The sequence below is a fragment of the Colobus angolensis genome, unplaced genomic scaffold (genome assembly GCF_000951035.1).
Source record: "Colobus angolensis palliatus isolate OR3802 unplaced genomic scaffold, Cang.pa_1.0 Scaffold157, whole genome shotgun sequence".
Classification (NCBI taxonomy): domain Eukaryota; kingdom Metazoa; phylum Chordata; class Mammalia; order Primates; family Cercopithecidae; genus Colobus; species Colobus angolensis.
This window is the reverse complement of record NW_012114677.1, coordinates 758212-774748: the sequence shown is the minus strand read 5'-3', so window position 1 is coordinate 774748 and position 16537 is coordinate 758212. Positions and strand designations below refer to the sequence as shown.

The following is a 16537-nucleotide window of genomic DNA, read 5'->3' as shown; positions in this document are numbered from 1 at the left end:
CCTTGCGCTCTGCCCGCGGGTCTCGCGTGGGGCCGCGAAGGACTCCCCTCCCCGCCGGGCGCAGAGTGGTCCTGGGAAAGGCCGGGACTTGGGAGAGGGACACGGACGCTCTGAGCCAAAGAGCCAGTCCCCTCTGAGAGTATCAGTGGGGAAACAGGCCCAGAGCGGGCGGGCTCATCAGATGGCCCAGTGGACGCCGGAGCTGAGGGAGGGCCCAAGTCTGGGAAAGGGACGCAGACGTGCACCCAGAGTCGCGAGGCTCCCCAGAGTCGGGGGCTGCGTGCTCTGTGTCTGGTCTGAGGGGTAGGGACAGTCCCAGAGGCAGGCGCTGGCCTCCTCTGGCAACGACGCTCTTTGTAGGGAGGGAAGTTGCCCTAAGTGGAGACGACGAGAGTGAACTCTTCATCAAATCCCGGGTGGCAGGTCTCCCTAGTGACCCCTGATCCTAAGGCTGGCCCAGGAGGTGGCAGGACTGGCAGCTCCAGACTGGCCACGGCACCCCCCACCCTCTCGCTGATTTTTTATTTTATTTTATTTTAGAGACGGCTCTGTCGCCCAGGCTGGAGTGCAGTGGCGCGATCTCAGTTCACTGCAACCTCGGCCTCCCGGGTTCAAGCGATTCTCCTGCCTCAGCCTCCCAAAGTAGCTGGGACTACAGGCGCCTGCTACCAGGCCCAGCTAATTTTTGTTTTTTGGAAGAGACAGGGTTTCACCATGGATGGTTGCGATCTCCTGACCTCGTGATCCGCCCGCCTCGGCCTCCCAAAGTTCTGGGATTATAGGCGTGAGCCGTCTCGCCCGACCCTTCTCACTGATTTTTGAGGTTGATGGCCTGGATGTGCCAAGGGCAGGCCCCGCATGCTGGAGAGTGTGGAGGCATAAGGTGACTGGACCCCTCCAGAAGTTCTCAGTGGGGCACAGGAGCTGCTGCTGCCAACAAAACTGAACAAAAATTGTAAAACCTCAGCACCAGGACCGGCGTGAAAGCTTCATGTGCATCTCCCTGTGTTTTGCATGCCCCGCTTGCAGATCAGGACATGGGATTTGCTAGGGTCTCCCAGAAATCTCAGCAGAATGGAGATTAGTGCTGCCACACACGACCTAGGCCCATAGGAATGCAGAGGCCAGAGCCTCCTGGCCTGGCTGGTCCTGCTGGGTGTAAGCCTGTGGCGTGGGCTTCACAATAATGTGTTCCCACAGAGCCCTGCAGGACCCGGTGGGGAACTTGGGACACTGCTATGAGACAGCCCTGCACGGACATTACAACAAGCCCCTTCATGTTAGCAGGGGCCCTTCCTGCTCCTGCCCCACAGTCACTCCAGGGCCCCAGGCAGAGCCCCTCACAAGAACTCAGCACCATGGCCCTCCAGGTTAGTCTGTAGGGCTGCTCAGAGCTGTGCATGGTAAAGAAAGGTGCCCAAGTCTGGGGAGGAGCAAGGTGTGTTATGTTGCAAAGTTGCTCCATCCCTGCTTTGGTTGCCCAGTGAGTTGCTGCCGACACCTAAAGCAGACATCTGGCCTGGTACAAGTGCACCTGCTGGGCATAGTGCATGCCCCCTTCCTGCCATGGGCCAAGAGGTTTGTTCTGTGTGGCAATGGGCAGCACAGGTGCTCAGGTGTGTCTATGGGGGGGCACCTGCAGGCTGCCCCAGTCTAAGAGATTTCTAGCCTCAATTTAGGCCATTTATGGAATCACCCTCGCCTCCCCACCACACTGAGAACCAAGCACTTCCCGGGGTCCCTGGGCTCAACCTTGCCTGGAAGTGTGGGCACCACTGCCTGGGGAGCAGGAAGGAGTGGGGAGTTGGGAGGAGAAGCCGCAGGAGGCAATGGATGATGGAGGGCTGAGCTGCAGCCAGGGAGGGAGGTGCTGGAGGCATCAGCCAGCAGGGGCAGGAGGAGAGGGAATGGGAGGGAGCAGCCAGGAGAGGCCTGGAGGTGATGTTGGCCTGGCCCAGATGGCTGCAAGTGGGCCTGGAGCCCCGCCAGGAGAGGTCTGGAGCCCCTGGGGGATAGGGGCGCTGGTCCCACCTGCGGCTGGCAGGATCTCTACACCCACAGGTCTCAACTTGTCCTTCCCAAGATGGGCAGAGGCACCTTGGGTCAGTGCCGGCAGGCACCAATGCCCATGGAGTCCCAGGGATGGTTGAGGAGTGGGGAGGACGTGGCTCAGGTCAGCCAGTTGGACCCAAGCCCTGCAGAGCATGGGCCCTGCCCCCTTCTGTAGGGCAGGTCCCCCACAGGGTGTGGCATCTCCGGGGAGCTTTCTGTGGGCACAAGCTGCCGCGGGAGGCTCCTGCCCAGTCCTGCCCTTCTCCGGAGCCAGGACCTGTCCAATATGCACCAATGAAGGCTAGGAGAGAGTGGGCAGACATCTCCAGCCTCCTTCCGTGGGGAGCCCAGTCCCCCCACCCTACTCTGGGAGGACCTCTCTGTGCCACTCCGGGACCCCCAGGGTGCATCCCATTCCTGCCCCATCTTCTGGGCCCCGCCTGGCCTTGCATTCTCCCTGAGTCGTTCACCCTCACTGTCTCCTTTTCCTCATGACGGCCCTCCCCAGCCCGCCCCAGGCAGGGGCTCCCAGGGAAGGGATGACCTGAATTCAGAAGGGCTTCCTCGGTTTTGGGTGGAAGGCCAGGGCAGGCTTGTCTTCTGCTGCCTGGATTTCCTGAGTTTTCTTGCCCCAGCTGCCGCAGCCTCAGCTTCCCTGGCTGTGAACGGGGCTGGCGGTGCTGCCTCTTGGGACGCGTGGAGGACGGAATAGGAATAAAGGAGTCCTGGTTTTGCTTGGGAAAGGCTACTGGGTGACTCCCCACCCCCAGGATCTGTGAGAGTATCTAAGGCTGGCCCCAAAGAGATCTCCAGAAGACAGCTTCCCGGCCTTCCTGTGCCCACTGGGCCCCACCTTCCTTTCTTTGGACTCAGGACCCACAAACTCCTCATGGCCACACACACACGACTTCTTGGGGTGTCTGAGTGTCAGCACAGCCTCAAGGAGCACGCCTCACACACCCAGGGAGGGAAGGTTGGTGAGGCCCCGGCAGCTGCAGAGCCTCTTTCCCACACTTCCAGGCTGACCAGGCCCTGATCCCCCCAACTTGGCCACTGACACCCTGCCCCTCCCACCTTGGGCCTCCTGTCACTGGGTGGACTGCCTGCAGCCCCCAGGTCCCCTGTCCCAGCATTCTGGGCAGGAAGCTGCCCTGCCTCCACTCCATCAGAATCCTCCCGCAGCACAGTCCCCATCTCCACAGCCCTGAGGGGTGGTGGGTTCTAGATCTGTGGGGTGGCCCGGGTTAGGGCTGGAGAGCTGTGACCAGCTCAGCATGCGCCCAGTGCCCCAAGGCCTTGGCTCCCCTGCACCAAGAGGCCTGGTTTTGTGCCGGCACCAGGGGGAGTCCTGTGGGGCCTCTCCTTGAAGCCACCCTGGATTCTAGTCCTGTCACTTATCCTCCCTGAGCCTGTTTCCTGGGCTATAAAATCAGGGGTGACGGTACTTGCCTCTTGGGTGGTTGGGGTGTGTCATGGAGGATGCATGCAAAGGCCTGTGCAGCAGCGGGCTGGGCTAAGGGGTGCCCAGGAAGTGCCAGGAATATGAACATCAGCTCCAAATCAGCAAGAGCCTCCAACCCCTTGGCCTTGCTCACAGAGAGACGGGGCTTAGGGGAGACAGGGCCTGCCCAGTCTCAGCCGGTCAGTAGCAGAGTCTCACTCAGAACCTGGGTGGAGCTTTGGCCGCCCAGGCTGGCCAGACACGGGCACCAGGCCAGGCCTCTTGGGGGCCTTCCAAAAAGTGTGATACTCAGGAAAACACTCTCCAGAATACAAAAAGAAGAAGGCACAATCAAAATGCATGGAGATGTAATTAAATGTTTACATAACCTAATATCCGCCTTATTTTTAAATTTAAAATAAGATAATTCTATTTGTGAACAATTGGTGGGGTACTTTTTTTTCTTACTTTACAAGGTTTTCCCAGCATGCTGATGACCCCAGACAACTCAGACAACTGTAAATTAAATGAATTTCCTATGGCCCCAAATGTCCAAAAGCAAGGGAGTAAATTTTCCTTTTAAACACTTTTACAAGAGGAAAACAAGTTTATGAAAGAGGCTGTGGCTGCAGATTCAAGGCACTCACTGTGGTGTCTGGGGGTGGCCTCCAAAATTGGGAGGACCAGCACCTCTGAAGCTGGATAGGCCCTGCCTGGTCCTGCTACTATTCTGGGACTGCCTTTCTTCCCTGAGGCCTGGGGTAGAAGAGCAAGTCTTCCTCTCATGAATGGTAGGGGTGCTGCTATCTGGGAGGGCTTCCTGGAAGAGGTGGGTCTGTGGGGCCTGGGAGCACCTCCAGGACTCTGGGGCATGGGGGTAGTGTGGGTGGGCACTTTGATGCCTGCCTACCTCCCCTGAGCTCCCACTGCAGAGTCCAGAGGGCAGGAAGTGCAGGGGCTGGGCGCTGGTGGAGGCATCAGTGCACAGATGCCACAAAGCTGCCTCTCCAGGGTTCTGCCAGCTCCCCGCCTAGCCCTGGTGGTACAGGTGTCCAGCTCCAACCAGGACCACTGGGGGCATGGTCTGTCCTGCCCTTGGTCATTGCTGTGTCTCCAGGGCCTCTCTGGATCCTCCTCCTAGGTGTAGGACCTTGAGGACTAGGGCCTGGCCACTGGGTCAGGCTGTGCAGGGGTCTCTGTCCAGACGTAGGGCACCTGACCACAGTGGGGGGACCCCAACACAGGCAGGACCTCAGGCTGCGCTGCTTCCAGGTGCCAGTGGAGTTGGGCGGGCCCTGGTGGCCATTAGGGGCAACAACAGGACTCCTGAAGATAAATAGGAGCTGCGGTGGGGGGTGGGGCAGGGCCTGGACCACAGGAGGGGAGGGGACGGTCCCTGCCTCAGACCCGCTCCCTGGCCCAGCAAGGCCACCCACCACTTCGGAGCCTCCCTGCATTCTCGCCCCAGGCCTCCCCAGAGCCACCTGCCCCTTTGCTCACGGCCTCCTTATCTCCACTCAGCCCAGGAACCAGCACAGCGTGTGGGTGAGGAGCTTGCCGCCTGAGGAAGGGCCACCGGACAGATGAGCAGCAGGGGACCCACCACAGTGCAGGTGGGTGAGGGCCTCGGGAGACGCCTTAGCCTGCAGTGGGCAGGGCAGGACAGGGTGGGGTTTCTCCCTCCTCCCCCACCTCGTCCCACCTCCCCAAGGTCAGGTACGGCGATGGTCTCTCTGCTCCAGGCTTCCTTCTCCCCCACCTCGTCCCACCTCCCCAAGGTCGGGTGCGGCGATGGCCTCTCTGCCCCAGGCTTCCTTCTCCCCCACCTCGTCCCACCTCCCCAAGATCGGGTACGGCGATGGTCTCTCTGACCCAGGCTTCCTCTTGAGCCCTTGGACACAGCAAGCTCGGGGGATCCTCCAAGCCCTGTGCGTAGCCCGGGCAGTGCAGGGAGCCCTGGCTCAGGCAGCCCCAGCCTTTCTCCAGCTGCTGGGACTAGGAACCCGGGTGCTCAGGGGTGGGGACGTCCCTGCCTCCACAGCAGCCTTCCCTGGAAATGGCCTCCAGACACCATCCAGGCACCATCGGCCATGGCCAGTGCCTCCTGGAGCACCTCCCATCACAGGAACTTCTGTGTCTGCCTCTTGGAGACCCTCCTAGATGCCCACAACCCAGTTCTATCACTTACAGACCGTCTTGAGCCTCAGTTTCCCCATCTACAACATGGGATGCTGCTCCCTCGAAGGGCTGTTGTGGGGAGAGGAGATAGCCCTGCTCAGGAAACAACAGCAGTGATGGTGATGGTGGGGAAACTGAGGCTCACAGGGGATAACCCCACAGCCAGATCCCATGGCACTCTCCTGCTCCCAACCCAGAGACTGCAGTCCCCAGCCCCAGCTGTGGTTGGGTGACAAGTCTTCCCTTCTAGAGCCTTCCAGAGCTGGTTCTGCCTTGGCCCAGCCCCTCTCACCCCCAGGTCCTGGCTCTGCTCTTGGGGTGGGAATAGCCCCATGGGTGGGTGGTGACCACATGTCCTGCCTTTAGTATGGAAAGTCCCGCAGCCCAGGGAACCTCTCATTCCCGGGGGAACAAGACAGTTGGTCACCCTTTTTGGGGGGATCCTGCAGCCCCAGGCTTTCCTGCAGGGCAGCTCTGCCGCACAAGGCAGGCCAAGGCTGGCCTGGAGGGCCGCCAGGGACACAGGCCACATCCAGACCTCTGAGGAGAAGACCCTTCTTCTTGGTCTCTGCTCCTTCTGCCACTACTGACCTGGTGGACGAGGAGGACCCCCTTGCCTTAGCCCAGAAGGCGGCCACCGCGGGTGTCTGTGGGGAGCCAAGGGATGCAGTGCAGCTTCGTGCAGCACAGCTGCCCACTGGGGTGGGTGTGGGGGCAGGCAGTCCATCTCAGAGTCCCCCAGTGTCCCTTCTCCTCTGCTCCCAAATAACTCAGCACTGCTCAGACGGGGGCCCCATACTCCAAAACACTTTCTCCCTTGGCAGAAAGAAAGCACCTAGTATCTTCCCACCCACCAGTGTCCACCTCCAAAGGACAGGGTACCTGAGTCCCGTGGGCACAGGCCCATTGTCGAGGCAACCCGGGCTGCGGCCATCCTCCCGAGTTCTCTCCAGGACACTCCAGAAGGCAGCCGCTCTGGGCGTGAGCAGCACAGCCCTGCAACCAGGGCAACCAGGTGGGGCAGGCCCCAAGTCGGGGTGGCCACGAGCACTAACCCTGCCCCCCACAGGCCAGGGGGCTGAGCTGAAGACGCCTGTGAGAAGAGGAGCTGGGCAGGTAGATGGGCAGGTGGGGACAGGCATCGCGGGGGCAGAGCCCTGGAAGGTGGGAAGGAGCCTGCAGGAAGCAGGGGGTGGCCACCGCTCCTGAGGGCTGGTGGGAGCCGAGTCCCGCCCTTCAATTGTCCTAAGAGCCCAGGAGCCTCCAGCTTCTTAGAGGAGAATGCATATTAGCACCAACACCATCGCTTTCCGGACAGAGAAAAAAGATCCGCATTCACAGAAGAAAGGAGAGCGTGTGCAATCCTTAAATAGATTTATGGAAATGGCTTCAAATTACAGCATTTAGAAAATAAATATAATCTCAGTACATAATATTTCTTCCATTATATACTCTCCCCCGACAGAAGCCATTTCTATGCATGTGTACTCCACCGGTAAATAGTAATTAGATTTCATCCTAGAAAAGCAGCAGTAGGCGTGTCATCTCCAAAAATAAAACTGCAATCGTCATTGCAATGTGAAGCCTGAGATTGAAGCCTGAGGAGGTGTCTGCTGGGGCCACTCAGCTGTGGCAGCTTGGGTCCCAGGCCACTTTGGGGTCTGAGGAATTGGGCCAGGGTTCCAGAGGGTGCAGAGGGAAGGGGAAGTGGTGGCCGAGATGGCGGCCCCAGGCGTCCTGGCTGACTGGTAAGCCCGACCCAAGGCCCCGAGCAACGTCTGCCTGCGGTGTCAGTGCCTGGTCAGACCCCCACGCCGTCAGCAGGGGGACAGTGGTGAGCAGACACCAGGAGCACCCTGCCCGCTCAGAGGACCACTAGGTCAGCTTCCCGCATCTCCCCACTCCAAGAAGAAATGAGATGCATGTTGTCAAGTCCTGAGGAAGGATGGTGAGAGGTGAGGGCTGGGGAACGAGGTGGGCAGCTGTTGGGGAGAATGGGCAGCCTGCATTTTGGGTTTGGGAGGCACATGGGGAGCCCTGCTGTGCCGCAGAGCCTGTGGAGTGACCCTTGCTCTGGCTTCCAGATTCACCACAACAGCAGAGGCAGCAGAGTGGCCCTACTCTTGTACAGCTGTCACCCACCCCGATTCCCATAGCCCCAGCGGAGCTCCAAGGGACCAGTGGGAGGGCCCAGCCCTTCTCTGCCAGGCACCCTGCCCTGAGGCAGCTACCAGGCTCCTCCGGGTTCCCTGCTGGGCAAAGCTGACCTCCTGTTGGCCCCTGCGGCCCGGGGTCCCTGCGGGGAGGCCACGATGGGCGAGACAGAGGCTCTGGATATTCTAGAGGTCTGGGCGGCCCCACAGCAGCAGGGACAGCAGCCTCATGAGACTCAGTGAGATCGCCTGCAGCATGGCCCCACCTTCGTGGGGGTTCCTGGCCCGGGTGGGCTGGGGCTGCCCCTGGCGCCACGTCACAGGCCGGCCTTGTCGCTGTAGAAGGGCGTGACGTGGAACATGTAGCAGTGGGTGCACACTCGGACCGGCTTCACCTGCCCGTAGCGGGGCAGTGGTGCTGAGTGCGAGGAGCAGCGCGAGCAGAAGATCTGGAATGGGGTTGGGGCAGTGAGGGTCTGCGGCAGGCCAGCCCCACCCACGCTGACTCCTCACCCTTCCACACACCTGCCCACTCAGCTCAGGCCGCGTTGGTGGGTGGGGACTGCCCAGCCCTGGGTGCCAGGGGTTGTGACCTTCAGGAGGCTGGGCTGTATGAGGGGCCCACCTCCTGCACTAAGGCTGCTGCAGGCTCCTGTTCACACTCGCTGTCCCCTCCCTGTGGCTGGCTCTGCAGCAGCTGGGACTGGACATGGGCACCATCCAGGTCCCCATGGTCAAATGCCTAGAGTCAGAGCAGGGCCCAGGACCTCCAGCAGCCTCTGCACAAGACCCCACAGGCCTCGCCGGCCTCCTTGGGCATCGGTCCTGACTTCCAGACCTCAGGCTATGTCCGTGGAAGCCCTTGGATGCTGGGGGACCCTCCGTGCATGGGGTCGCACCCACCTTCCCGCAGCTGCGGCAGTGGTGCTTCCGGCGGATGACGGTGAAGGGCGCTTTGCACGCCATGCAGAAGCCACAGGCCTCATCTGGCACCCACTCCGGGGGGTCTGTCACAACAACAGCAGCGTCACATCAGCAACGGCAGGGGCAGGTGGGCTGGGCCGGGACCCTCAACCCGCCCTGGGCCTTCCTTCCCAGACTGCCAAGCTGCCTGGACTCCAGCCAGCCTCCCAGGGGCGGTCTCCCAGCTCCCACATGGCCAGACCGGGTGGCCTGCAGCCCCTCCCCCAGGGGGAAGGCTCCCCTGGCTCCTACAGCCCTCACTGGTGTCTAGTGCAGTGTCCTGGCCCAGACCCTCCCACACACCTTCAAAGTCCCCGTCGCGGGTCTTGGCTGCCAGTTCAGAGGATGACAGGGTCTCCTGGCACAGTGCACAGTCCTCCAAGGCCGCACTCCGCAGAGTCTGGGTGACTGGTGGAGAAGGAGGGGTCGTCGGGATGTGGTGAGGGAGGCGGGGAATTGATGCCAGGTCACCTGCACCTGCTGGGCACAGCTGGGGGCTTCCAGCAGTGGGGCAGCTCCCCAAGCCCACTGGCAGTCTCATGGCAGGTGGCACCACAGCAGGGTGGGCGCTGATCCTGGCTGGGAGTCTTCCTGAGCAGGGGCCTCTCCTTTGCACAGCATGGGGGCCCAGAAAACTATGGCTGCTGCCTCTGATAGGGGCATCCAGCCCTGGGGCCCATGCATGGCACATGTGTGGCCAGGACTCCAGCTCACAACCTCTGTGTGCAGAACAGGGCCATGTCACCTGCCGTCTCTGAATCATGATTTCCAGAAGGCAGCCCTGCCAGCCTCCCTGGTAGAATGCAGCCTGGTGGTGTGGATTCCACAGGGCAGAGCTGGGTCGGCACATGGACTCCTCCCTGCTGGCAAGGGTATGCCCTGCTGGGCCAGGGCTCCAGGACCAGGTGGGCTGCCCCATGTGCCCAGACACCCATGAGCAGAAGCCCCTGTGGTGAGGGGTGGCTCTGCTGGAAAAGTGCCTCAGCTTAGCACCAGAGCACCGGGCACGGCGAGCAGGGGCTTAGCCCCCTTTCCCACTCTGGATCCCTCCCTGTGCCTAACCAGTCCCTGCCCTGACGCCTTCTCCCTCCCAGATAATGTGGGCACACGTGTGAGTGGGAGCGTATGTGCACATGTGTGCATGTGTGCATGTGGGTGTGTGTGCATGGGTGTGGGTATGCATGAGTACGTGTGTGCATGTGTGAGTGGAAGTGTATGTGCACATGGGTGTACATGTGTGTGTGCATGGTGTGGTTATGCATGAGTACATGTGTGCACATGTGTGTGCACGTGCCTGTGTGTGAATATGACTGTGAGAGCCGCCTGTGTGCTTGTGCTGTGTCAGCGTGTGTGACACCTCAGCAGCTCATGGGCAGCAGTGGACTCCTTTCCACCCCCATAGAGAGGTGGGTTCGGGGAGGGCTGCCTCGAGCTGCTCTGAGAGGCAGCATTCAGTAGAAGCGACGCGGCACCACAGCTGAGTCTCATCCTTAAGAGGGAGGGTTTGGGCTCTCCCAGCCTCCATCAGAGCCAGAAGTGAAGTCGCCTTGCTGCCGCACGTGCAGGGGACAGTAGCCAGGGCTGTGGGCATGAGCCGGGGGCCCTTGCCCATCTGCTCGTTTGCAGGGGTGCAGTGTCTTGCTGGGCAGGCAGCCCATCTGGGCACTTCCTGGGACTGCTGCTGTGCCCCTTGGCTTCCCAAGCAGGCAGGGCAGCCTGGCACATTTGGAGTGCGGAGGTCATGGGACTCTGGGGTCAATGATTGCTTGGTCAGGGCCCTATCTGCCCAGGGCCAGAAGGTATAGATTTCTGAGCACCCTCTCCCTGTGGGCAGGGACATGGCCACCAGTGCAGGCCTCAGAGCCCATCCTGAGTGGGCACTCACCCTTCCTTAACTTTTCCTTGTCGTCTGTTTCGGGCTTGGTGGCCATGACCTCAAACAGTGTTTTAAGAATACTTCTCAGGTCACTGGCATAGTTCGTCTGTAGCTGGTCAGCCACACCTGAGGGAGGAAGACCACAGTAACAGCAACAGAAGGACAGATGGAAGGAACTGTGGAGGTTGGTGCTGCAGGCTGGGCGGACCCAGCCAGAGCTCACAGCCCAGGCCGGCGTGTTCTCAGATCAGTCAGGGAAGGAGGCGCCCCACCCCCTTGGGGCAGGATTCCCTTGACAAGAATAAAAACTCAGGAGTCAAGAGAGAGCAGGGGAAGGGAGAGGACCAGACAGACAGCCCTGCCACAGTTGGTCTGCCACTGACATTCACGCCTTTTATGCACAGGTCACAGCCATCACCGCTAAGCTGGCTGGGCCATGTGCTGAGGGACACTTACAGAGCCCCTGCACTGTGCCCACCCCCAGGCCAATGCTTGTGACTGTCACAGCCACTCAGGCATCCAGATGTGTCTACCTGCAAAGCATGTCCTCCTCCCGCAGGCACAGCCCCCAAGCAACCCACGTGGTTGGGAGCCCAGGGTGGACCCTGTCCAGAGGTGGTGCCTAGTGCCTGGCTCTTCTGCCCCCCATCCCACTGCCCCTGCCGTCACTCCCTGGAGGAAAATGCCTCCCACCCTCACCTGCAGATCCCCTCCTCCTGCCTGTGTGGGGTCAATCCAGCCTTCTCCATGTACAGGAGTGCTTGCTCCTTAGGGGCAGAGTGGGCTGCCGTTCACAGGAAAGTGAGGGGGAGGCTGTACACGCCCCGCCTGACCTCCCCTAAAGTGCAGCCCACGTGTCCTCAAGCCATACACCGGTCCCAGGCCCTGACACGGCACCTGAAATGCAGACGAACAGGCGGTGGATGAGGTCGTGGCTGCCGTGGAACCTGGACCGGATCTTCTCTCTTGTGGCCTGTGGAGCGACATGCGTGGCTGCTGGGGCCACCTCTGGCCCTGTCTTGTCTGAGGACCCAGCCGCAGAGCTGCTGCGTGGAGAAGGAGACACCAGCATGTCGGGTGGGGCGTGGTGAGGGGCTGTGGAGCCTGAAGGTCACTGGTCAAGACAAAAGTCTGTGTCCTTGGCTGGGCGCAGTGGCGCAAGCCTGTAATCCCAGCACTTTGGGAGGCCGAGACGGGCGGATCACGAGGTCAGGAGATCGAGACCATCCTGGCTAACACGGTGAAACCCCGTCTCTACTAAAAAATACAAAAAACTAGCCGGGCGAGGTGGCGGGCGCCTGTAGTCCCAGCTACTCGGGAGGCTGAGGCAGGAGAATGGCGTAAACCCGGGAGGCGGAGCTTGCAGTGAGCTGAGATCTGGCCACTGCACTCTAGCCTGGGCAACAGAGCGAGACTCCGTCTCAAAAAAAAAACAAAACAAAAAAGAAGTCTGTGTCCTCACAGACACCCACCCCACAGGCATCTATCTGTTGCCCAGATACACAACTTTCCTATAACTTCACCTAAAACGTCCTCAGTGTAACACGCTCACCACGTACGCCAGGTGGTGCAACAGGGCTCTGAGGCAGTCCCAGGCCTGTTTTGGGCCTTTGATTTCTGCTGGGCCTCCTGGAATTGACAGCTGGTAGCGACTCACCCACTGAGGCTGCACTCCTGGCTTAATATAGACCGGCTTCCCCAGTGGAAACGTCAACTCACCTTTCACACCTTTTCTAATGGCCTGAGTGTCAGGCAGCCCCCACAAACATCTCTCCTCACCCTAGCCCCTGAAACCTGTGAACGTGACCTCATTTGGAAAAGGGGTCTCAGCAGGAGTAATTCAGTGAAGCATCTGGAGATGAAGAGATTGTCCTGAATGATCCGGATGGGCCATAAGTCCAATGACAGGAGTTCTTATAAAGAGTCCTTATAAGAGGCAGAAGAGGACACAGACACAGAGGGCAGGAGAGCCCATGTGACCACAGAGGCCGAGACCGGAGACGCGGCCCCAACCCAAGGAACACCTGCAGTCCCCAGAAGCTGGGAGAGGTGGGAGGAGCCTGCCCTGGAGCCTGCGGACCGAGTGAGGCTCTGCCAGAGTTTGCACTTCTGGCCTCCGACTGTGAGACAGTTTCTAGGGCTTAGGCCAGTCTGTGGTGACAGCAGCCTCAAGAAACGAATACAGGATCCCCTGCCCCCACCTACACTTCCCGTCTCCATCTTCCCAGCAGCTGCGTCCTCAGCTTTTACCAGATTTGCTGTTCAGGGGTTCCATGGTGACCCTATAAATCATTCACAGCTGGGCCTGTACTAACTTAGGGGGTTCACCTCGCCCAACTCTAGGGGTGCACCCACTGGCCCTCTCATTTTAAAATAATTTATCTCCTATCATATCTTTTTGTCCCATTTTCTGGGAAATTTCCCCCAACTCGTTCTTCTAATTTTGCTCTTGACTTTTAAATTTCTGCTATCAAGTTTTAAATTTACTGCTGTTAACTGTTGTTTCATGGATGCAAAATCTTTTCTCTACCTAGAAACATTTGCATAATTTTTTTCGGTTGCCAATGGCATCCTGCACAGCCTCTTTTGGAGGGCTTGGCTCATTTATCTGGCCGTGTCTCCTGCCGAGCCTTGCCCCAAATGTGACCTGTGCAAAAATAAGAAGAGTATGGGTGGAACAACAGGAGCCTTCACCTTGCGGGTGGGAGTGGCAGCTGGTGTAGGCACTTCAGAAAAAATGTTCGCACCATTTCAGTAAAACCAGGGCTGTCTACACTCTGGAGCCTGGTGGCCTCTGTTGCTGGCACACCCTGGAAACGTGGGTCTGAGTCTGTCTGCAGAGATGCACGGTCTTAGACGCAGTGCCGGGGGTTCCAGTGAAACGCTGGACAGGATCCCAAGTCCGCCAGCAATGGAATGTTAGACCCATCGTGATCTAATCCCTCACCGGCAGAGGCCACAGAGGCGGAGGCCAGCCAGCCACGGCCCCGCCCACATGCGCGAATCCCGCGTGGCGTGAGTGCTTTCACACACCGTGGGAAACACGCAGAACTGCCTGGTGTGTAATTTAGGGACACAGCCTCGTGACGTAAACCCTGCAGAAGCAGAGGCATGACACACGTGAGAATTCAGGGCAGCGAGCTGCGGCAGATGCGGGGAGGAGGCTGGAAGAGTCCCCGGAGCTGCTTGGGGCCCCCTCCGTCATGAGGATGTGCTAACAAGCTGAATATTGACCGGAACGTGGGGGCACAGTGGGAGGCTTGGGGGGGCCTGGGTCCATGGGACGGGATCCTCTGCTGGGACCCCAACAATGCTCCATGGTTCTCCCCTCCCAGGTGGTCCAGGTTCCACAGATGAAGCCCCTGCCTTCAGCTTGGGGGTGTGGGCCTTGCTGCCCTCTGCCCTGGGAGCTGAATAAGGGAGGGGCCTTCACTGTCCAGGACGTCAGCTTCCACTCAGTACCCCCAGCCTCATCAGAGCCTTACCCAAAGGAACTGAAATTTGAAACACAGACAGATACTTGCACGCCCACGTTCGTAACAACCAAGAGATGGCAACAACCGAGGTGTCTGTTGGCAGAGGCGTGGATAAACCAAATGTGATCCATCCATACAACAGAATATTATTCAGCCTTAAAAAGGAAGGAAATTCGGATCTAGGCTACAGCATGGATGAATGTTGGCAAGATCATGCTGAGTGAAATAACCCAGCTACCAAAGGATGAGTCCTGCATAATGAGTCGCTGACACGAGGTCCTGAGAGCCATCACGTTCATACAGACAGAAAGTAGAACGGTGGGTGCCAGGGTGGGCAGAGGTCGGGGAGTGGGGGGGAGTGAGTGATGGGGAAACAGTTTCAGTTTGGGAAGATGAGGACATTCCAGAGATGATGATGGTGACGGCTGCACAGAACTGAGTGTGTTCAATGCCATGAAATTGTATGCTTAGGAAGGGCTAAATAGTAAACTTTATGCTACATATATTTTACAAAAAATTAAAAACATGAAAAAAAAAAAAAGAATTGGGGCAGGGAGAGAGCAGAGGAAAGGGAACGGAGGCGGCAAGTACATGGCAGAAGGCCGGATTGGCGTGGTGCCCGACGCAGAAGGCTCGGGGCTGTTATTACCCAAAACTACTGAGCTATGTGCTTTAGAAAGGTGAATTTTGTGGTATGTATGTTATATATCAATAAAGGCTTTTTTTAAAGACCACTTGTGTTTAGATATGGTAGCAATAAAGTGAAAGTGAAATTAAGAAAACAATCCTTAGTCCTTTACAACAGCATAAAAAAGATTAAAATACTTAGACTAAATTTAACAAAAGAAGTACAAGAATCATACACTGAAAACAACAAAACATTGCTGAAAAGTATTAGAAGACCTACATAAATGGGAAGACATCTCGTGTTCACAGATCGCAAGATAGCATTGTTGAGATGGCACGACTCCCCACATCAATCTACAGATTCAACGCAATCTATACGGAAGTGTCAGCTGCCTTTTTTTCTTGCAGAAATTGACAACCTGATCCTAAAATTAATATGGAAATGACTCAAGGGACCCAGAATAGCCAAAAGAAAAAAAAACAAGTTGGAGGACTCACCCTTGTGGTCTGCAATGTGGCATGAGAGAGCAGGAATCAAGACTGTACGGCACCAGCATAGGACCGACATACAGACCAATGAGACCGAGAGTCCACAAAGAACCCCATACGCTTACGGGCCGTGGATTCTCAGCAAGGGCGCCAAGACCACCCAACGAGGAAAGAATAGTCTTTTCAACAAATGCTGCCGGAAAACCGGAGACACACATGCAAAAGGATGAAGCTGAACTCTGACCTTATACCACATACAAAAATTCACTCAAAATGAATCAAATATCTAGATGTCAGAGCTAAAACTCTAGGGTTCTTTTTTTTTTTTTTTTTGAGATGGTGTCTCACTCTGTCACCCACGCTGGAGTGCAGTGGCACAGTCATGGCTCACTGCAGCTTCAATGAACTTCCCTGGGCTCAAGCGAGCCTCCCATCTCAGCCTCCCGAGTAGCTGGGACCACAGGCATGCACCACAGTGCCCAGCTAATTTTTGCATTTTTAGTGGAGAAGGGGTTTCACCATGTTGCCCAGGCTGGTCTTGAACTCCTGGGCTCACACAATCCACCCACCTCGGCCTCCCAAAGTGTGGGATTACAGGAGCGAGCCACGACGCCCAGGCTTAAAATTCTTACAAGAAAATATTGAGGCTGGGCGCGGTGGCTCAAGCCTGTAATCCTAGCACTTTGGGAGGCTGAGACGGGCGGATCACAAGGTCAGGAGATCGAGACCATTCTGGCTAACATGGTGAAACCCCGTCTCTACTAAAAAAAAAAAAAAAAAAGAAAACATTGGAGTAAATATCTGTGGCGTTGGGCTAGGCCACAAAGCATGGGCACCAAAAGAGAAAACAGATAACTGGACTTCATCAAATTGAAGACTTTCTGCTTCATAGGACACCACCAAGAAAGTGAAGAGAAAACCCACAGAACAATTTTTGCAAATCATGTGTCTGATAAGGACATAGTATCTGCAATATAGAAAGAACTCTTACAATCCAACAACAAAAAGACAAAAAAAAAAAAACTACTGAACAAATGGAAAATAGATTTGAATAGACATTTTTCCAAAGAAGATATACAAACAGCTAATAAACACATTAACAGATACCCAACATCCCTGTCAGTCAGGATGTGCCCAAAAAATTACAATTAAATACCATTTGATTTATTAGGATGATGAGAATGTCTCCCCGCCAAAAAACCCCCAGAAAATATGAAGTTGTGGTGAGGAAGGTGAGGACGTGAAGGAACTGGAATCCTCATCTCTTCCTTGTGGGAATATA

At 57.4% G+C, this 16537-nt stretch overlaps 1 protein-coding gene across 3 annotated transcripts in view; it reads right to left on the bottom strand.

The window, feature by feature from the left end:
* Positions 1-7028: 7028 nt before the first annotated feature.
* Positions 7029-16537, bottom strand: part of ZFYVE28 (zinc finger, FYVE domain containing 28) — a 151145-nt gene continuing 141636 nt past the window's right edge. For 2 of the 3 annotated variants that reach the window (XM_011936754.1, XM_011936756.1), the window contains exons 9-13: positions 11561-11709; positions 10673-10789; positions 9091-9195; positions 8728-8831; positions 7029-8273 (exon numbers count right to left, since the gene is read on the bottom strand). In XM_011936754.1, the coding sequence (XP_011792144.1) occupies positions 8142-8273; positions 8728-8831; positions 9091-9195; positions 10673-10789; positions 11561-11709 (607 nt within the window). In that variant the 3' untranslated portion in view covers positions 7029-8141. The remainder of the gene's footprint in view (positions 8274-8727; positions 8832-9090; positions 9196-10672; positions 10790-11560; positions 11710-16537) is intronic. The other variant, XM_011936755.1, reaches the window with a different exon arrangement.